At 49.2% G+C, this 21,959-nt stretch overlaps 2 protein-coding genes across 2 annotated transcripts; one reads left to right on the top strand and one right to left on the bottom strand.

Annotated features, from left to right (window-relative positions):
• Positions 1-18: 18 nt before the first annotated feature.
• Positions 19-16,999, bottom strand: tnrc6ba (trinucleotide repeat containing adaptor 6Ba). The gene is made up of 22 exons (XM_080542602.1): positions 16,922-16,999; positions 14,809-14,896; positions 14,320-14,341; positions 13,567-13,920; positions 10,280-13,417; positions 9,810-9,974; positions 9,495-9,697; positions 9,173-9,247; positions 8,181-8,384; positions 7,875-8,000; positions 7,535-7,657; positions 6,988-7,158; positions 6,414-6,533; positions 5,481-5,679; positions 4,888-5,052; positions 4,592-4,744; positions 4,230-4,373; positions 3,577-3,669; positions 3,120-3,338; positions 2,736-2,806; positions 2,351-2,490; positions 19-2,158 (listed from the first exon to the last, which is right to left on the bottom strand). The coding sequence occupies exons 2-22, from the start codon at positions 14,863-14,865 to the stop codon at positions 1,582-1,584; spliced, it is 6,519 nt and encodes a 2,172-aa protein (XP_080398728.1). The 5' UTR covers positions 14,866-14,896; positions 16,922-16,999; the 3' UTR covers positions 19-1,581.
• A 964-nt stretch (positions 17,000-17,963) lies between these two features.
• On the top strand, positions 17,964-20,274 carry LOC308167385 (putative endonuclease 4). Its single transcript, XM_080541799.1, has 7 exons — positions 17,964-18,090; positions 18,221-18,430; positions 18,812-18,994; positions 19,110-19,241; positions 19,421-19,525; positions 19,842-19,971; positions 20,137-20,274. The coding sequence occupies exons 1-7, from the start codon at positions 18,024-18,026 to the stop codon at positions 20,198-20,200; spliced, it is 891 nt and encodes a 296-aa protein (XP_080397925.1). The 5' UTR covers positions 17,964-18,023; the 3' UTR covers positions 20,201-20,274.
• Positions 20,275-21,959: the final 1,685 nt, after the last annotated feature.

Here is a 21,959-nt window from a genome sequence, read left to right on the forward strand (position 1 = left end):
TTAACTTCCTCTCCTTTGTAAAATCTGAAAACAAACAAAAAGAACCTGAACAGGAGTGATAAAGCCCGCCTTAATTTAAATTGGTATCATACACAACAACAAAAAATAAAACAATTGGTAACTTTAACGTGTTCATAAAACACCTCTCCAGCTCAGCTTGGTATGGTAGGTTTTGGCATCTCTTAATATGAATGCCTTCAGTTAGTTGCTTCTTTAAAAAAAAACTTTTTTTTATTATTGCAATTCAGACAAAAATAGAAAACAAAAAAATGCTGCTAAAACCACAACTTAAGAGAAATATGCATTAGTGCCAATGTTCTTGAACTTTCCACACACACACACACACACACACGCACACGACAGACAGACACCCAGACATACACTTGGATCCTCTTTAATTGAGTACACAAACGCACACACACACACACACGCACACGCACACGCACACGCAGGCACACGCACGCACAAACACACATGGTACACCTGATGTAAGCGATCACACAAACATTTATTCTCCTCCCTGACTGGGACAAGCATTTGGAGACAACACGCCTCGCTTGTTAATCATGAATCTCTCAGTGACAAAAACATTCACCACGGCAACAACACAGACACTCCCAATATCCTCCTCCTCCTCCTCCTCCTCCTCATCATCATCTCCTCCATACTGTCACACTCCTTTCATGCACACACAGGCAGGAGGGCACCTTGTACAGCTAGTCAATAAGTGATCATAGTCATCGTCATGACAACATAACGAACTTGATTGAGTAAGAAAAAATATATAACGAGGTCAGCATTTGAAGGGGAAAAAAAGACATCTCTGGATTTCCACTGGTTCCACATTTTTAAAACAAACAGAAAATGACATACAACAAGATACAATTTCGCTTGTCAAATATCAGAGCAGTGTGTAACTGGTGAGTGTCTGTCGGTTTGCCAGTGAGGCTGGCACTGTAACATTACCAGTCACCCTGTGCATGTGTAGTTGTGTTGCTGTTCTACACCACATAAGAGGACATCCCATGTGATGCGTCACTTGTTGGTTCCTTTACAGTGCATGCCTGAGTTGATAGGACCTCAGGATGCGAGTGATTTGTGTTTTTACTCAAGGGTAAAGAAAGAGTTCAGTTGAGTCTGAGTCCAACGGATTTCACTTTCTGTTCAAGTCTTGTTGTTGAAGTCTTCATTTAGGGGTAAGAGGTGTGTGGATGGGGAGGGGGTGAATCTGATAATATCTATGTGTGTGTGTGTGTGTGTGTGTGTGTGTGTGTATTGTGTGTGTGTGTGTGTGTAGGTGCAATGTTAGTACGTCACCATATTTGTGACTGACTGACTGTGTGTGTGTGTGCGTATGTGTGTGCAATGTTAGTACGTCACCATATTTGTGACTGACTGACTGACTGTGTGTGTGTGTGTGTGTGCGAGAGAGAGAGAGAGAGAGAGAGAGAGAGAGAGAGAGACCAGTGTAGTCTGACGTCATTTCAACTGTGTGTGTTGATGTATGTGTATGAGTTTACGTTCATGTGTAAATATAGTGTATGCACACATAAAGTGTGCGTGTGTTCATGGGCTGGTCAGTCAGATGGAATCAGCCCCACCTCCTAGCAGGTCCCCTGGGAGCAGTGCAGCAGGACTTCCCATCTGGTGGCGGTCGTCCATGGCAGGGGACCCCCAAAGACTACTGCTGGGGTAGCCCCCGCCACCCATACCCCCCCACAGACCCTGCCTACCGGGCTCCACACCACTGCCCCCACCACCCACCCCTCCTCCCCCAGCACCATTGCTGCTCCACTGGGCGAAAATACTCAGCCCAGGCCCCTGCGTGGAGTTTGGATCCGAGGAGCTGCCTGTACCGTCCAAACTTTGCCATCCAGAGCTGGAGTGCCCCGAGCTGCCTCCTCCATTGTTGCTCCCTCCAGGGGCGGAGCCAACATCTCCTCCACCTCTGACCCGGTCCCTCTCTCCTCCTTGGAGGCTCCCGCTGCTGTTGGCCCCCACAGCGCCTGTCCCTGCGGGTCCCTGGCCCCCGCTGGACCCTGGGGCCCCAGCTGTCCCTCCGCTCCCTCCTGCTCCAGCCTGGGAATGTGCAAAATAGCGAGCGACCTCCTCCTCGCTCACAAACTCGGCCAAGATGGTGGTGTTACCCAGGACACACCTGGAGAGAAAAGATGGTCGTTTGACAATGGTCAGGTTGAGGATTTCTTTTCCTGCAATTATGGAGGAAAATTCACATTCACGTAACTGTGAATTCAGCACAGGGGTATTATCCAGCCTCAAGTGTATTGAGCACCACAACCCACTCAGATCTAATGACTGAGAATCAAGTCACGGGCGAGGAGTAACTTACATGTGTAGTGCACTCTGGGCCTTGGCGGCTTCCTGCCGGGTGCTATAGCGAATCAGGGCGCTGCCCTGGGTCAGGCCGAGGTGAAAGGTCAACAGGGGGCCGTGCTGCATACAGATGGTGCGCAGAGTGGAGCCATCAATCTGCAGAAACAACATGGCGAGAAAGGGGTTAGGGTGTGTGTGTGTGTGTGTGTGCGCGCTTATAGGTTGAGGTTACATGTGTTATTGTGCGCGTGTGTGTGTGTGTGTGTGTGTGTGTGTGTGTGTGTGTGTGTGTGTGTGCCATTTTGTGAAGTGAGTGAGATTGTGCATGGGTGTACGTCCCACAAAGAGAGCCAGAACGGGCGTGTGTTACCTGAGGAGTGAGGTTGTGTGTGTGTGTGTACCTGAGGAGTGAGGTTGCTGAGCACCAGCCAGCAGCTTCCTCTGGAGGTCCCACCGTCACTCCAAGCAGAGCCTGCAAAAATAAACCAGCCAGACCACAGAAATGTGGATAAGTTCCCCTTATCCCTCCAAACACAATCCCTGCCTCTGTAACCCTGCAGCTCCTCAAACCCAATGAATGATAAATAACCTTTGCTTCTAGCTTGGCAGGCCCCCAAAATCAAATATGAATGGGTTCTGTGTTCTGAGCACCCAATGTCAGATCAGGGCAGGTTTCATCTCTTAGGTACATTTAGGTCTGCTGAATATTTCATGGACAGTACAGGGTGTCATAATCTGCTACACAGGCCCCTCTGTCTACACACAACACGGTGTTATGACATTACCAGGGCCGTATCTGTTTTCCTGGCCACTGCCCGAGCCTCCCCAGCCCCGGGCCAATCGCGGGGCTCCTCCCGACCAAGGGGATGGCGATGCCTGCTTCTGACTGGTCAGTCCCGGGGGTGGGCGTGCGAGCTGGGATTGGTTGATGCGGTTGGCCTTCCACTGTTTGTTGTGTCCAATGGGCTCGGGGGGCCAGCTGGTCTTGTACTCTGTGTATTTTGCTGTGGGAAACAGGAAATGAACAAGTGTGAGACCAGGATCCCTGTTAGGAGGAGTCGTGTGGAGGACACGCGGCAGGTCCAAGCGAGACACAATAGCGATTTGGAAAACACTGACACCATGAAAAAGCTGCACTGATGTCTTAAATCCACAATATAGATACAAAAGGAACAAGCAAAAACAGACAATAGGCACCGAATAATCAAAATAACAGAGAGGGGTAAACTAAGGGTGCGGTACCTGAGTTGTGTGCATTGTTGAGGGGGCTGTCTGAGGCACTGTAGGGCCAGGCACCAGGTGAAGGCAGCAAGGTGTTGAGGGGAGGGGTTGATTCTGCAAACACAAGGGAGGGAGGGGGCGATTGGATTTTCAATGTTATCTACATATCGTTTTAACATGCAGTGGGAGCGAGAGGTCTCCTTACCTAATAACATACTTACCAAGGGAGGCTGGTGGAGGTAGATATCAGAGGACAGGTTCATAATGCATGGGCTCTTTGTAACGCACACGTTTAATAACGTTCCTCATTCCATGAATTACAATGAGCTCGTCCTCCGATGCCTACCTCCACCACAGTCTCCCCTGATACTTAGAACTTTACATTATGTATGTGAGGATAGCTCCATCTGAACATGGACTTGGGTACATCAGAATGTCAGCCTGTCTTGTCTCTTAGCAACTGATACCTAGTGGGGCTGCAGTCTCAATATTACTAAACGGCCTCCTCCTCTCCTCGTCTGCACTAATCTATTAGATGAAGCAATATGAAGGAGGCCTATTGGGCGTTAGCTTCCACAAGTCCAGTTCATTCACCTCAGAACCAATGGGAGGAAAGGAGACAGAGGAACCAATGTTCCACTACTAAGATGCGGCCGAGGTATACAAGTGGGTACCTGTGTTATCTCTTAGCAACTGGTGCTCAGTGTCATTGAGGCTCGACACCCCAGAGTTTCCCATCATGCTCCCTGGGGTCATGTAGGGGTCACTCTCAGGGTCAACACTCGGGATTCCCTTCCAGGGCACGCCAGGTTGGAATTCTGACAATCAAAAGAAACAAATGGAATGGATGGAAGCCAGTTAATAGAACCACATGCAGCTGCAGCACTTGCTAGCAATTCTAGATATTTATTTTATTTGGAATTATAGGAATACTTGATTCCTATAAAAAAACTGTCAGAGAAGTAGGGGGGGGGATTCGAGGAGAGGATACGAGGAACACACTGGTCAGTAATCCTGGAGTGTCTAGATCGCTCACCAGGGGGCCAGCTGGACGTGCTGGGCTTCTTGTTTCCAGGGGTGCGGTGCCAGTTATCTCCCTGGGGGGGCAGGCCCAACCCCTCCCCCCCCAGCATATCATACTGGGAGTATGGGGAGCCCCCCCGCATCTTCATAGGGTTGGAAATAGGACCTGATGGGAGAAAGAGAGGGATGAAGAGAAAGAATGAGACAGAGGCTTTGATCTAATATAGGCTGGACAACAGATGTGTGAACATTGTCGATGCTGGCAAGCCACAGTCTTATTCACTGAATTATTTTCTTGAGGCATCTCACCATTTTTGTGTAGAACACTTTCGGGAGGGGAGGGGGCTGGGGAGTGACCCTCCATCATCCATTTGAAGCGGGACTGCTGTCCACCGACATCCTTCATCCCCCCTGGCCCCCCCACCACAGAGCCCCCCAGCTCCATACCAGACAGGTTCACACCCGTACCATACCCTGAGAGGGAAGGACCAGGGGGTTAGATGACCATTACAGTACAATCACTCAGGTTTCCATCACATGCAGAGCTTTGGACCAGTGTGCCGTTACAAGATTCAGGATTCCTTTCACTACTGTAAGAGAGAAATGATCATGCACTATATTTTAGAGCATCTACACTGTAGGACTAAAGGTTCACTTAAACAAAATGTCATTCGCCTTGTCATAGACGATCTGTGACGGAGTCAGCGACATAAGAATGTTCAGGAGGAGCTGGACACCCTTCGGCCAAGCCACAAATTGTCGACAACACATAATTTCTGTCGATTGACAGTTGTCGGCAGTGTCGATTGACAACACATAAATTAACCGTAAGCATAAATTAATCAAAGGCAGACAACCATAGAAATGAATAAAGCTCAGGGTCCCTGGTCACTGACACTCACCAGAGTACATGCCCTGTGTTTTCTGGTGCAAGTCAGCCACAGAGATCCCCATGCTAGGGTGGGGGAGGCTGTCAGCCATAGGTAGTTTGGGGCCGCCCCCACCCAGGTGAGAGGGAGACAGTTTGGAGCCTCCTCCCACCCCGCCTGCCAGCTGCTGTTGTTGCTGTTGCTGCCGAAGGAGAGCCATGATCTTAGCCAGCTGAGGGAATAAAAAGAAAATTAATGAGAGATTACTGATTACTTGAACACTACCTGAATACTACTTGACTTCCTGTACTGTATCATATCTGTATTATATTGCATATTGTATCATATTGTAACCTGTACAGCATTTTGCACACTGACGCTACTGCAGTACGACTGGTCCCGCTGTAGTACGACTACCATCACTTTATCACCTTATTTTAATTTATTATTACTTACTTTACTTTATTCTATTATTGTTGATTTTGTATGCTGCTGCAATGCCAATGATGATGAACATAAGCCTAAGAATTTTACTTTTGTGTACCTGTACATTGGATGTAATAAAAGCAATTCTGATAGAACACGATAATGAAACACAATGAGAATGATACAGTGAGAGCAAATGCGAAAACCAAACAAATGATAAAACCAGGTACAGACACAGAGAGAGATTATACACATGATGGTATTCAAGACTGTATCTTTACATCTGTAATATTTCCTGCCTACCAGAGTGCAACAAAATGGTGGGGGGTTGTGTACTAAGGGAGCCTGGTAGAGGTAGAAATCAGAGGACGGGCTCATTGGAATGCATGGAAGGAGGTACGGTACCAAACTCCAGTGTTCATACCATTCCTTATTCCATTCCCTCCCCATGGACACGTGACGGTACAACTACCCTTGCATCTGTATGTTTCCTGTGTCAGTGCACAGAAATGGTGGGGGGTTGTGTGAAGTGCACAGTACCTGTTGGGGGTCCGCCTGCTGGCGGATGTTCTGGGGGAACTTCCTCTGGTTCTGCAGGAGCTGCTGTTGCTGCTGCTGCTGGGTCTGCGGCTGCTGCTGCTGCAGGAGGAGTTGGCACGCCTGGAGGGAGGGGACAGGGGAGAGAGGTTCACCACTGAAACCCCTGCTATCCATTTGCATTAAATACCAGAGAAAGACCTGCACCATCTTGCCAACTGACTATAACAATAATCCAGGGGTATGCTATACAACTGGCCTCAACCTCAATGGTGGCCCCCCTCTACCACTTATATTGTATTGCAGGGGAGGCTCGTGGAGGCAGGAATTGAAGGAGGGACTGGCATGTTTGATACCATTCCTCATTCCTTGCATTTACAAGGAGCCCATCCTACGATTTCTACCTCTACCAGCCTCTGTTGTATTGGGGTCCACAGATTTCACCTCCGGTTTATAGACCGAGGCCTGATAACTGCTGGTGAGGGATATGGACTTATATGGACGCCAGAAAGAAAACCTAAGATTTGGGGGCGGGCAACCCTTCAAAATAGAGGAGGTGTGGTCCCCTGCTACTCACCAGTTGAAACTGGATGTGAGGGGGGTATATGCTGCTGAGCATGGCGATGTGCTGGGGGGACAGCTGAGGGGGGAACACACCCCCTCCTACACCTGCCACCCCGCCCACTCCACCCACCCCACCGACGCTAGCGCTGGGGGGCGGCATCTGCTTCAGCACTGAACCTGGCACCTGGTATACACAGAACATACCGGTTACCACGGGAGCACAGAATACTCAAACTCAAACGCACGCAACACGTCACTGTCGATGAGGGCTTTGCTCCCTGCTTTGTGCTTTGTGTGGAGATAGTCTCCTCCATCGACTGTTCAATCACTCCTGTAAGTTCTACTAATCAGCAGCAGCTTTGTAACATAAATCACTTCTTTGGGCAGGACATGTGTTTCTGAGAAAGAACTTACTTGGAAGCAGAGACCAAAATCAATGGTACCGATCAGGGTTTTGTGCACAGGGGGGAAGTGAACTAATGAACAGAATTGTCTTGACTAGGAAACAGGCACAGGAGACCAAGTCAACAGTCTGATGAAATTCAAAAACCTAACGGTACCTGTGGCGACAGGTACTGATGAGGCACTTGCGCTCTTATCCCTGGGGACTGGTTTATGGGTGGCACACCGGGCTGGTGTCTTGACTGGGCCATCCCACCGCTACCAAACATATTATGACCACCCTGACAAGAGAAGAGAGGGGGGGTTATAAACTGTGAACAGAAGATGACAGAGGAAATGACAGACACACACAGGAGGAAGAACAGTTGGAAACAGAGAGACAGATTTTGGGGCACTTCTGACTGATGATGTTTTTGACAGTGAGTACAATTTCTAGCGGGGGGGGGGGGGTATAGGGTGAGGCAACAGACTTAGAGAGACCAGGGGACACAGCCTTACTTGTCTAGGGGGGATAGTGTTGTGGTTGTAGAGGGGGGAGGGCTTGTAGACTGTGGGCGGAGAGTATTGAGAGCAAGGCCCCTCCTCCCCAAGGCACCCATCCTGATTGGTGAAAGGCAAGGTCTGCTGATGGCAGCCAATCAGTGTCAGGGGAGAAGTGGGGAGACAAGGAAGAACGGAGGAGGGGGCAGTAGAAATCAAAAAGGAAGAGAGGAAGAGAGAGAATACAGAAGAAAGAGTTAACAAGACAAGAGGGACTCGGGTAACAGTTAGAACGTCACAGGGGTGTGGTGGTTCTGGAAGTACCTTGTCGTAGTAAGGCCCAGGGTCCCCAGGCCCCACATCTTTGGAACCAGGTGACCGGTAGGCCATTCCTCCTGCTCTCCCCGCTTTACGTATCTCTCCAATGTAGTCGTTCAGGCCCATCCCTCGCTTCTCGGCCTCCATTTTCTTATCCTGAGGAGGGCCAGGGGCCAAGTCCAGGGGGGGTCGACCACTGGGGTCATCACCCTGCAAACAACAGCCACCACCACCACCATCAACATCAGAATTCTTTTATTTGGCACGTATCGCCAAATACGTAATATGCAAGTGTTTTGCAAATAGTGGAAATGGACTTGGTGAGGTTGGTGCATACAACAATAAATGATGTAGGCTGTGCGAGGCTAAGAGGCAATGAGGCTAAAGGTTGTGAAGTGGGTATGGGGCATATACAACATCACAGCCATGACTACTGGTATGTCGTTCTTATTGTGTTAGCCAAGATAATACATTCCCAAACTGTCTGTTAGGGATGCTCCGATTTATCGGCCACCGATTTAAATCGGCCGATTTCACTCCAAATGACTCGATCGGTGATCGGCAAAAATGGCCGATCGCAAAAAACGATCTTTTTTCCTTTTTTTTTTCCTGGGGAAGACAGATAACTGAACAGAAAACATAGGAGGACGTAACAGTATGTAAACCATGAAGGCCACGTTTATGATGTCTTTTATACAGCCATATCACTGACTTGGGCTTCAGGCCCTAACTGGGTGATAGGCCAGACTTTTACTATGACATAAAAATGGGTCTGCGTTTGCTTGGTGCCTAATGGATCAAAACTTTTGTCTAAAAAGCAAAAAATATGTAGGCTATCCAGTCAGTAGGCCTACAGTTATGTATTTAAAAAAAAATCGGTATCGGTATCGGTTGATCTTGAGGAAAATAATCGGTGATCGGTATCGGCCCCAAAAATCCAGATCGGAGCATCCCTACTGTCTGTCTCAATCATGAACCACACTTAAATAAGGCCTTACCAAGAGCCCCATGTTAGAGAACTGTCTGTTCATTGGGTTCATCCAGGAGTCTCCTCCTCCACTTTTCAGAGGAGCCTGACGGATAAAGACAGACACAGACGTGAGATTACAGTCCGACATAATTTCTACCTACCCTAGTTAAATCAACTGACAGCATTCAACAACAGTTGCGCGACAATTATGTTGAAGCATCTTTCAGACAAATGCCATCGTCCAATCCAACTCCACTTCTTGAATAGCTACAATAGGCATTGCATCCCATCCCAACTAAACCCATCCCATCCCAACCCATCCCAAACCATCTCAACCAGAGTTGTCCTACCTTGTTGTTACCACCAGGCTTCTTGCCCCCGTGGCCCTGGCCCCATCCTCCGCTGTTGTATGAGGAGCTACTTCCCTGGGACCCAGTACTGCTCCACACCCCCCCTCCTCCTCCTTCCTCCTCCTCTTCCCAGCTGGAATGGCGTGAGGCTGCCACCGAGCTCTCCCCCTCACCCCAGCCTTCTTGCATAGACTTTGGACCTGCTGAGTACAAGTCGTTAATAGTGTCATCTTACCGTGTGTATGTAAGGGCCAGTGTCTGGGTTGCCAAAAGGATGATACAGGGCCATTCTGTGGAATATGAGCGTTTCCTCACCAGATTTGACAGGGTTGGGCGGAGGGTTACCCCAGCCGGAGGACTTGCCAGTGTCCTCGGGTTCGCCCCAGCCGGTGGGCGTCTCCGTAGGCTTCCCCCAGGCAGTGGTGCCGTCATCCACCGACGGGCTCGAGGGGGAGCCTCCGCCCCAGCCGGAGGATGGAGCTGCAGACAGAGGGGGCCATTTAGCTGACGCTTTTATCCAAAGTGACTTACATTGCAATGAGTGCATACATTGGTATGTATATATGGTCCCAGCGGGAATCAAACCCACAAGCGTTGTTAGCGCCACGGTCCAGTAAACGGAGCCACAGAGGACCACCATTGGGGTGAGTACATCAGTGATACCGGTGTGTTTAATTGCACTATTATAGGTTTGGTAACACTGTAGGTCATCGGCACGCAAATATGATATGTGGACAGGGCGAAACATTTGATGGAAAAACTGTAAAACAAACAGCAACTCTTACCCATCCCTGCAGCTTTTCCTGGCCCAGGTCTATGACCAGGGTTGACATTTCTGTCCCCGATTCCTGCAGACTGCCTGCCAGGCTGCTGCTGCAACACAGGGGGTGGCCCCTGTGGCTGGGCCTGCGGCTGCCCATGCATTGGCGGCGGCGGCTGCGGTTGCTGCTGCGGTTGCTGCTGCGGTTGCGGTTGCTGCTGTTGCTGCTGTTGCTGCTGTTGACTCGGCGCGGCTTCATTCTTGTCCCACAGATTGACACTCTTGTTGTAACGGGTGGGGTCACCCCAAGCAGAAGTTCCATCATCGACCTCCATCTTCCTGCTTATCGATTGTGGTGAAGGTTCCTCCCAACCACTTGGCTCTGGTACCTCTCCTGGTCCACTGGGAATGGGTCCAGCGGTCCAGCCTGAGCTTTGGTTCTGGGCTTGGGGAACCGGTTGACGTCCCCAGCCCCCTTGCACAGCCCCCTGGTCCAGCGTTTGCTGCTGCTGCTGCTGCTGCTGGGGCTGCTGCTGGGGCTGCTGCTGCTGGGGCTGTGATTGTTGCTGCTGTGGTGCCGCGCCTTTAAGTGAGGCTGTCTGGCTGTTTGGCATCTGTGACGGGTGCATTTTTCCACCCCCACCTCCTCCACCTCCACCCCAACCCTGGTGGGGTTTGCCCCCCATGTCCCCCCCGGCCCCTCGTCTAGGGGCTCCCTCATCCCAGCTTCCCCACGTACCAACTTCAGTGTCTCCTCCTCCACCTTTCCTTTCGTCTCCCCATCCTCCTCCTCCTCCTCCTCCTCCTCCTCCTCCTCCACCACCACCACCACCACTTGATTTGGGCTCTCGATCTCCCCAATTATCCCCCCCAGCCCCACCCCTCTGTCCACCCCACCCTCCTCCTCCTCCTCCTCCTCCTCCTCTGCCATCCCTACCCATCTCCTTCCATCCCCCTGTCCCTGTCCCTTTCTCCTCCTGACTCCCTCCCCAGCCACCTCCACCACCACCTGCTGGGTTACCCTGTTGTCCAGAATCCCCTCCCCACCCGCCTCCTCCCCCTCCGCCCCCTGCTCTGCGTTCCCTCCAGTCAGAGCCTTCATTCCCCCACCCTTTTCCTTGGCTCTCTGACGGCCCAGCCCCTCCCCAGCCCCCTGTGGGCTTCCCTTGCCCAGGTCCAAGGCCTCCTCCCATGCCCACTCCAGTGGTCTGCGACCCAGATTGTGAGAGGCCAGGATTCCTCATGTTGGGGCCTGATGGCGGTGGCCCCCGTGTGGGTATGGAGGCGCCGCTGCTGCTGCTGTTGCTGCTCTCCCAGCCCTCTCCAGAAGAGCCAGCCGAGGGCACAAGTGAAGGGTTGGGGGTGGAGCCAGCGACAGGGTAAGAAGCGATTGGATCAGTAGTCGTCGAGCTTGCGGAGTATTGAGAACCCATCGAAGATGAAGCATTTTTGGATGAAGCAGATGAACCACCACCACCACCACCTCCTCCTCCACCTCCTCCTCCTCCTCCCTCCAGATCCCATGCCACATTCTGTCTGATTTGGGTCTGCCCCCAGCCTGTGTTGGACAGGACACGGGGGTCCAAGTCACTGCGGCTGAGAAGGTTCTGTAAGGCCACTTCGGGGTTGGGGGGAGGCGGGTGGGAGCGCTGGTGCCCGTGGCTGTGGTGCTGATTGTGGGGCCCGCTACCAGCTCTGGAGTTCCCTCCACCGCTGGAGGAAGAGGTACCTCCTCCACCTCTGCTGCCCTGGGCTCCCCCCCAGTCCCCTGTGTCCCCTGCCCCTCCGTCCCCCCCGACCGCCTTCTGATTGTCCCAAGCTCTTGTGGTAGTGGTAGTGGATGTAGGGGAGGCGGAGGCGGCGGGGGGCTTGCCAATGCTTCCCCCGCTACTGCTGCTGTTACTGCTGCAGCCACCACCACCACCCTCCCCGACCGGATTGCCACCCCCACCAACACCACCTGAATTAGCCCCCCACTCTCCTCCTGCCGGAACCGCTCTCTCCCCTCCTCCTCCGCCCCACCCTCCCTGAGATACCGCGGGGGTTTGACTGTTACCCCCACTTCCAGCGCCCCAGGCATTACCCCCACCTCCCCCTTGACCTCTGTACCCCCACCCTGACGTTCCACCCCCACCCTCAGCAGCTGCGAACCCCCCTCCGGCTCCTCCCTCCCACCCGTCAGTCCTTGAGGCACCGGTTTTGGAGTTGGCAGCAGGGAAAGGCTGGCCTCTCCAGGAGGAGGACGAGGTTTGAGAGGCAGCGAGGTTGTCCCCCCCGTTGCCACCCCCACAGTCTATTTCGCCCCCCTCCCCCGCACTTTTTGGTCCTGCTCCAGTCTCCAGCGCAGCTCCGCCCCACTCTCCCGCCGCCGCGTGCTCTCTGTCTCTGGATTGCATTTGGTGAAGTTGGTGCTGATGAGCGGATTGATTCACAGATAGAGGTGGGTGTCCCACTCCCAGGGAAGGGTTGTTGGCAGACAGAGACCCAGGGCTCTGGAGGGAAGAGGGGCCACCATCTGAAGAAGCTGCCCCAGCCCCTTCCTGCTGCACCAGGGCAGGCCAGGCAGAAGGGTTGGCATTTGGGTTGAAGTTGGCACCAGGGATCCCACTGCTGCCACCAAGGGAGCCTTCAGGGTTCCCTGGTAGAGGGGAGGCTTTGGAAATGGAGGGCAATGACCCTGCGGCAGCTGCATTCCCTCCTACAGGACCCTGCGAGGCAGACCCCCACACAACACTGCCAGACTGCATACATTCATTGGGCAAAGAGAACAAAGAAGTGGGAGAAGGATTGCCAGAATCGCCACCTTTCCCTCCTCCTCCGGTTCCTACAGCTTTCGGCGGCTGCTGGAGGTGTCTGTCGGTCCATGAGGCACTGCTGTTCGGCATTCCACCACCCTCCCCCGACGCACTCCCGGCAACTGTAGCTCCGCCCACGTCACCAACGGCGATACTAGGCCACTCATCCAGGTCCGAGCCGTCCACTATCACCTTCTCCCTGCCCTGAGAGGAGGGCTGGCTGCCAGAGCCTGCCCCCCACGTGGAATTTGCATAATTTGAAGAAGAAGTAGTAGAAGAAGCAGCAGCGATTGATGATGAGGAGGAGGAGGAGGATGAGGTGAGGGGCAGTGAGGGAGCAGCTTGACCCACAGAGCCTGGACTGGAATCTGGAGTGGTAGCAAACAAACAAACAGGTTACCTCTTAACCCCTCACGAACACCTTATAACCTCTAACCGCGACAATATCATTATTCTCATAAAGAGAAACTTTGGAATTAAACAGTAGGAACTTGCACACCCATGTGATGACACTGACCTGAGGCAGCAGCCATGGTTGCATTGGGTCCGTCTCCCCCTCCCGCAGTGCCTCCCCCCAGCAGCATGGAGGACAGCGGCGGCTGGCCCCTCTTCAGTAGCACTTTGTGGTCCTGCTGGCAGCGGAATCGCGGGGGCACTTCTCGGGGCATGTAGCGCTGGGGGGCCTGGGCTCCGGGGGAGGGCTGTCCGTTGGCCACCGCCGGCCGCTTCGCATTGTTCCCGCCCTGAGGGGGGGCGCCTGCAGCCGCGGTGGCAGGGGAGGGAGACGCAGAGGGGGTGGTTCCAGGGCTAGGGGATGCAGAGCTGGGGGTAGCAGGAGACTGGGCGGACGTGGGCTTGGTCAATTCTGGCACTGCGAGGTGGAACAGAGAGAAGTCAGAAGTCAGCAAACGAACATGCAGTATACAAAACAGAGATTGGATGTAAAGACAAAACACTAATAAAATGTCTAGCCATCATTATTTTAAAATGAGAGAAAACTGCTACATTCTACACACTAAATAATAGGCACACTGAGTGTTGATAGCGAGGGTGGGAAAGGAAAAAACAGTGCTGTTTGTTTATAGAGATTTTCTGTGTCGTGTTTCACTGGAGTGACAAAGCCAAAAGACTGTGCAGCGAAAACAAACTAAAGCAGTGAGATCCAAAAACACATGTAAAACGGCAAGAGGGGCGTGAACAGACAAGGAGAGACAGGTGGGACCTTGTAAACATAGCAACCAGGTAACTCAGAAACACACACACTGCTTACCTTTGTTTTTTTGCTCAGCAACCTGAAACAAGAAACGCTTGAATCAGTTTTCAAAAATGGAAATCTCAAAACCAACATCATAAAGCAAGAAATCGCAAACGTGTGCTTTTGTCATTCATCCAAATCTAAGACAAACATCTCATTCTGTATAACACAGGAAGTTATGCATGGCACTGGTTAGGAGAAGAACATTCCCTGGTCTGGGTCAAGTGCCAGGCGTAATGGGGAATAATCAGCAATCTATCAACATATTTGTTGAGACTTGTTGTGTGTACCACAAGCGACTTAGCGATACTAAATGGACCCCTACTGGCAAACCCAACTTTGCACATAATGAAACAGATCATGGTGGTAGCTCAGGTTCATCAGAGTGCTATTGTGCCAACGTCAGCAGGAAGAAAAACCCCATCACGAAATGAGCAAAACTGATCGTTTTTGCAAAGTGACATTTGACATAAAAGGACAGTAATAATTAATTAACATCCTTACCTTCTGAGAGGCTTCCCTTTTCCTTTTGTCGTCTTTCTTCCTTTTCTTGTCGTCCATGAACTACTGTTCCCTTTCCTGATACTTCTTTCTGGGTTGAATGAGAAAAACCTAATTAAAAACAATGCAGATCCTCCTGTGTTATTGAACAACAATAGCTGTACGCTCCATTGGACGAATCAGCCTAGGGCTCAGAAGATTGCTGGGCACGTGCACAGCTCATATGGCAATTATCCCCATAATAAACCTGCAGGAAATTCCAAGCTTATCCTCCCCTTGCAAGCCTTAGCTAATGTAAGGAGCGGACGGGTCTTGTCATAAGCTTCAAAGGCGAAAGCTTCTTAAGCAGTGTGATACAGTCCTGTTGATCAAATCATGTTGGCATGTTTTTGAACTCGTATGTTCGCATGACTTCATCACGGTCCAGGGACAGAAATGTAATGGTTCTGAATGGCTGATTTAAATGGCTGATTTGCCTTGATATAATGTCTCACAGAACATCTAACACAATTAGCATACATGTTTGCCATGGCATGGATGGGAACGCTTGTAATAATACTCTATATGTCAAACCAAGTATTAAAAATGCATTCGGAACCAGACTCATTCATAGACACTAAATATGCATCGCTTGTAGGCAAGGCATGACATTGCCAGAGTCCATTTTCTCATGGGCAGTAGTACACATTCAATCACTATGAATTCACAATGCTATGCAAAATGACCTGTAACGGAAAACGAACCTGATGTCGCTGACTATGGTCCTCAATATCAATATCATCACGGCCAACGGGGTAGCTAATGTCTCTGACTGGCCCGCTGCTTAAAGCTTCATGTACCGTTAGCTTAGCTAGCTGACCTGCATTCGGCGGCCTGGTGGGCGCACAGCACAGGGTGGTTTCTAATCTGTTCATATAGTTTAGCTTAGTTTGACAATAGCTACCTAACAATAATAATACTTACACAGATATTGATATTACCTTTTAACGCCCTAATATAAAACAGCAATGGCTGGCTACTAGTGAGATTGATGAAGCTGTGGCGGGCTGAAAGTGACACATGACACACGACACACGGGGCCATTAACGGTAGCTAATTAGCTAACACGCAATTGAAATGAATCGATCTCGCAGACACAGCTTGACGCAAAGACGCCCGCGGCCGTTTACCGTGGCGAGAAGAAGCACGTAACTTAGAATTAGAGGCAAGTTCTGTCTGTCTGTCTGCACCGTAGCTCTGAAAGTCCTTTACGAGTCTAATGAACAAGCTACCTTAATAGCTATACTATTATAGCTACCGTAATCCCTTGACTAGGAGCGCACGGGTCACACTAACGCGTTAGCCAAGCTAGTACTCCGTCCTGACGACGGCTAGCTGCGCAGCTAAAATGCCACACCATCTTTATGAAATGTAGTAATAATGCGAACAAACATGTCCAACAATGTTAGCTTATCCAACAAGCGTCTTGCAAAACAAAGGAAGGCTAGTCGGTTGAACTTTGCAAGATTGATAGATACTAGTTTCGGAAAGACGTTAAGTTCATCAATCGCACGACGACAGCCATCCTCCTGCCTGCAGGGTAGCTGTACTGGGCTGGCTAGCAGCTAAACTGTACTTGGCTGGCTAGCAGCTAGCAGCAAACGGTACTTGGCTAGCTAAACTGTACTTGGCTGGCTAGCAGCTAGCAGCAAAACTGTACTTGGCTGGTTAGCAGCTAAACTGTACTTGGCTGGCTAGCAGCAGAACTGTACTTGGTTGGCTAGCAGCAAAACTGTACTTGGCTGGCTAGCAGCAAAACTGTACTTGGTTAGCTAGCAGAACTGTACTTGGTTAGCAGAACTGTACTTGGTTAGCAGAACTGTACTTGGCTGGCTAGCTAAACTAGCAGCAGAACTGTACTGGGCTGGCTAGCAGCTAAACTGTACTTGGCTGGCTAGCTGCAAAAACTGGCACACAATTTTCGGACCGATTCGATGTCGGGAGAAATTTAACAAGTCGTAGCTTGCTAACTAACCTCTACCCGAAATCTATGGAATATGCATGAAAAATAAACAATGCAACTGTCTAGAAACTGTTGAACATAGTAGTCATACGATAATGTCGCTTGCACACTCACCTCAGGAATCACATATGATCACAGAGCTAGCGTGATAAGCTAGCTTAGCTTAAAGTGCTTCAGTGCAGAAATGTTCAGTTTTTTTTTTTTGAGGCATTCGAGGCTACATGAAAAAACAACGACCACTAAACGAATAATCAAGTATGTGGCTTAATAAAAGAAATATAACTCGAGCTAATGATTTGTAAGTAAGTACTATGACAATGTAAACCTAATGTGCAGAATAATTCCTTTTTTTTTCTTTCTTTTTTTTAAAGCGCTGTAAAGTCAGTTGGCTGCCGGTCGGCCATCTTGCTGCTCAGTATGTATGGAGAGTCTGGCTCTGACGGGAGTGGGTGGGGGGATGAGGGACAATGTTCTGACCTTCATTATACGAAAACTCTTGACATAGTTCATTACAACAGCATTAACCATTAGACATTGATGAGTGTCACCATAATCTGTTTAATAATTGTCATAGTGCGTAGGTAGCATCATGGAAGCGTCGACTGGCATAGTGGCAACATGTGTGTATGTGCGTGAAGGCAGCAGGCTTAATTCGGTTGATCGGTGACGTCATATATACAAATTGACATGTATAACACATTTCAAAAAATGATTAAGATTTCAGTAATATTAGAAGAGATTTCTATTCGAACCTCGAAACTAATGTTATAATATAATATAAGGCATTGTGATGCAAAGTGTGTTAGTGATCAGATTCAGCTACAGTACATCATTTATTATAGGGAGCGCATCATTCCTGCAAGACAGTGGCGCAAGACTTAAAGAATTCAGATCATAATACTAATCAAAAAGAGGAACCTCGAGCGAGGTATCTTCCCAGTTAGTGCTCCCCATGATTGGTCTTTAGCTACCAAATTACGTTTCAATTAATTTCAACCATGAATTGGAAACATTAGTGAAGAGTAACCGGATTTGAAAGGCTCTGTAACAGAGATCTTCTGTTTGAATTGTTAAATGTTTACCTCTTTCAACAGAAGCAATGGGTCCAAGGAAGAGAGTGACAATGAAAAGGAAATCACAGGGAGGAATGGAAGGAGACAACGAAGGTGAGGAGGCTAGGGTTGGTGAACCCTCAGGAGACAGAAAGAGCGAGGAAATGAGGGTGAGGGAAAGTAAGGACCATGAAAAAAACAAGTACATCGGAGCTCATGTCTCTATATCAGGTAAAAAAAAAAAAAACTACATGATGATATCAAACCTTTAGTCTGTGCCTCTTTTGAAACTGTCATAATCGTGTGAACTAAATATGTGAACACAATTTTTCCATGACAAATATATATTTCCCCCCCTCAGGCGGAATATGGAAAGCGGTTGGAGCAAGCACAGAGCAGGGGGGTCGTAGTTTTGCCCTTTTCCTAGGCTCCCAACGGTCTTGGAAGAGGCCTGCCCTGGACCTATCAGCAGCAGCCAAGTTTCAGGAGCAATGCGCCCAACATGGGTTTGACTCCGCTCACATAGTACCACACGGGTCCTACCTGATGAATTGTGGCTCTCCCAAAGAAGGTTTATACACACACACACACACACACAATTCACGATGATGCATGATCCATGAAATCTTCCCTTCCAATGCATATCAGACAGGGCTCTTGACAACTATTTTCTGTGCAATGTGAAACTCCAAGTTCAAAGCAGTTTGAATAAGTCCAAAGTGCCAAAGATCACCTTGAGATTGCTACTTTAAATGGCAAAGTTGCAGGTCAATCAAAAGGTATGTGGGGAAGTGCGAGGAAGGGGATAGGTCAGAAGAGGAGGAGCCGGGTTCAGTCTGAAGAGATCCATTCCCCTGGTTTGACTCCCAGCAGTGCTCTTGTCTCACTGCTTTTAACAGAACCATGTCAATTCCATTTCATCCATTAATATTCTCCTCATGTTGTATTCCAGACGTGTTTGACAAGAGCCAGGCCATGCTGGTAGATGAACTAGGCCGCTGCAGTGCTCTGGGTCTGAGCCTCTACAACTTTCACCCTGGCTCCTCTCTGGGTTCCATCACGACAGAGCAATGTGTGGAGAAGATAGCCCAGGCCATTAACCACGCTCACCAGCAAATACCTGCCATCGTCACTGGTAAACTACGGTTTACTAAGTGGATTATTTCACCAGTTTAAGTAAAGCCCTTGAAATTAATTGGTCTTTTCCTGAATCTTCCTAATGCCTCCCCTCAAACCTCTCTCTCTCTCAGTGCTGGAGAATATGAGTGGACAAGGCAGTACAGTGGGTGGTAAATTCAGTGAACTGCGAAACATAATTGACAAGGTGCGAGACCAGACAAGAGTTGGTGTGTGTCTGGACACATGCCATGCCTTTGCTTATGGTGAGTCAGACTGGTTTATGACTTTCTTTTCCAAAAATATCTCAGTTATCATTACTCAGCATTTGTTCATATCTATCCTTGATCACTCAAAATATAATATAGCATATAAAACCATAATCATTATAGGTCTTTAAGAATGTCAAGATGAGACAAATGTAGCATGTTTACGATACCACCAGGTTATGACCTGTCTGCAGAGGGAGGGGTGAAGTCGATGTTGGACGAGTTTGATCAGACAGTCGGACTGCATTACCTCAGAGCAATCCACCTCAATGATTCTAAAGGTGAACTGAGGAACCCTGTGCTGCTGATTCACTCCCACACAACAAGAAGACAAGTAGTGATTGATTATGATTGAATACATTGAGATGTATTATGATTGAAAAGTATTGGAATAAAAACAATTGGAGCCTTCAAGACGTTTCTGTAGAATCTCCACATTCCATTAATCAGCAGATCATAATCACAAACACTAAACACAGCACCTGGGCTTCAGTCAGACAAAAGTATAGTATAGTATAGTTAGTTTTGTCCTAATACAGTACCTGTGAAGTAATTGCTCCTCTTGGGTGTTTCCTCCTGTCTGGCTGTGATTGACAGGTAAACTGGGCTGTCACCTGGACCGACATGAGGACATTGGGAAGGGTCAGATAGGAATCGCAGCTTTCCAGGACATTGTGAATGAGCCCAGGCTGGACAACATCCCACTGATCCTTGAGACCCCGGGACGGTGAGAGGAATGGGGGGATAGAGCAGCGGGAGTCCTTTGGACAGAGCACTGTTAGGAGGCAGACTTCTACAATGTTTCTACAATCTACAATGTTTCTACAATCTACAATGTTTACAGTGTTTTTAGTTTTTTAGTTTTTATGTTTATTTCTTCCTCGTCCCACAGCCCAGGGTTTGGGGATGCTGAACAGATTGAGTTGCTGTACTCCCTTTGTGAGAAGAACGGATGAAACAGCAACGCTGAGTACAACCTAGTCTAAACAACCTCCCCGCAACCTTCACTTCACTTGTGTCCACAAATACCTTGGAGATTTGGGCCAAAACAGATGATGCAACTCTCATATACTTTCATGTTTTTCATTTGGTTGTTTTATCTTCATTGTTTTGTCACTGTATGAATTCAGGAGAGAAAATGTGGTTTCTGTTGATAAAAATGAGTTGATTGAAGCATAGTTGTGTTAATGCTCGTGTTTGAGAGGATACATTTTGAGTATTTGCTGATCAGTGCCATTCAATATCTGTTGCATAATGGGGATCAAATCTGTCCGACTTGCTCAGAAATGTTGGCGTGAAGCAGCAAGTGCCTTCATTGTGGAAGACCTGTCATGACCAATCATGAATGTTTTTTTGACACGCGTACCTGAATCACGAAAAGTGTTTTATGCCACAATGTAAAGACTGGTAGTTAAAGATAATTCATGGGGTGCTTTATTGAGGATTTCATAGTCGTCATGTTGTCACGTCCACGTTTTCAAGCCGTGCAGTTAGAATTGCACTACATTGTCCAACTTGAGTGCACAGATGCACTGCCTCCGCCTGATCTCACCAAGCCTCGCCTGAATTCTAGTCGGGTTTAGTTTTGAAGTCAAACAACCTCATTGATACATGTAGGTATTTTCACCACTTACCGTTGAATGTGTACCAAGAGAGGGCGCCAGGGGTAAAGAAATGCAGGAGGATCATTTCAGACAGTTGTTACTGTAACGTGAGTACTGTATCAGCTAAGAAAGCAAAACTCATTATCTTGTTATAAGGACTATAATACCAGTGACCCTTGGTCCAGTTCATCCCTAACAGTTTGCCACTGACAGTATCCACTCTACAGTATCCTAGGCCTAATGTATAGGTGTAATTATACACTCAAGAACTTACAACTTCAAGGTCACAAGTTATTTATCTCCCATACTCACCATCACCCCCTGAGGCATCTTGTCATCGTTGTCATCATCATCAGTATGTAAGGTGAAACACCCTGTTCCTCTGCCTCCCATCCCCCAGCCCAGCTGTTGGATACCCACCCGTTGCTGCAGCTGCTGACGCCTGAGGGTGCAGTACAGTGACACCAAAACTTCCCCCCACAGGGACACCACACTGTTGGACACTGTGACACCTCGCACTGACATGGGAGGCATGCCTGCAATGCTGATCATACCTATCATGTATGACACCAATACTCCTGAGAGAACACTGGATAGCAACCACAGACACAGAGAAATAGAGAGAGAGAGTAGCTAGGCCAGTTAAGGCTGAGAGAGGGAGAGAGGGAGAGCCGGGTAACAAAGGCTAACGCTCAGCTACTGTGGCTTCTGTGTCCTCTAGTCTACAGTATGTCTTTGTGTGTTGCGTGAGCATGTATGATATGTTAAGGCCTTACAGTCCATGGTGTCTGACATGGATATTTCCTCTTGTCCTGAAACCTCAGAGCAGCGTTGAGGGAGAGGCAGGAAACACGTCTTTCAATGGGGGTGTGAGTAGAGAGAGACAGGAAGTGGAGGTGCCTGGCCCAGGAATGTCTCTGCCTCTTGGACCCACCCACAGGAAATGCCAGTCCAGTGTCTGGATAAACAGGAGGAGGGTGAAGTTAAGCTTAGACACTGCTCTAAGGTCAGTTTTCTCACATCATGGTTAATGATAGGGGTTGGAAAGGCTAAGCTGATCCTAGACCTGTGCCCATGGGCCACTTGAACCCAGTCTAGATGAACAGGCTTC

This window comes from Nansenia antarctica, assembly GCF_963989245.1.
Source record: "Nansenia antarctica genome assembly, chromosome: 11".
Taxonomy (NCBI): Eukaryota; Metazoa; Chordata; class Actinopteri; order Argentiniformes; family Microstomatidae; genus Nansenia; species Nansenia antarctica.

Excerpts from the sequence above, each read along its gene's own strand:
- LOC308167385 (XM_080541799.1), top strand. The coding sequence starts at position 18,024 with ATGAGGGTGAGGGAAAGTAAGGACCATGAAAAAAACAAGTACATCGGA. Across the intron at positions 18,091-18,220 it reads AGCTCATGTCTCTATATCAG|GCGGAATATGGAAAGCGGTT; the intron begins GTAAAAAAAAAA and ends TCCCCCCCTCAG. Across the intron at positions 19,972-20,136 it reads ATCCTTGAGACCCCGGGACG|CCCAGGGTTTGGGGATGCTG; the intron begins GTGAGAGGAATG and ends CTCGTCCCACAG.
- tnrc6ba (XM_080542602.1), bottom strand. The coding sequence starts at position 14,865 with ATGGACGACAAGAAAAGGAAGAAAGACGACAAAAGGAAAAGGGAAGCC. Across the intron at positions 9,248-9,494 it reads AGCCTGGTGGTAACAACAAG|GCTCCTCTGAAAAGTGGAGG; the intron begins GTAGGACAACTC and ends TTTATCCGTCAG. Across the intron at positions 6,534-6,987 it reads CTCACATCCAGTTTCAACTG|GCGTGCCAACTCCTCCTGCA; the intron begins GTGAGTAGCAGG and ends CCCTCCCTCCAG.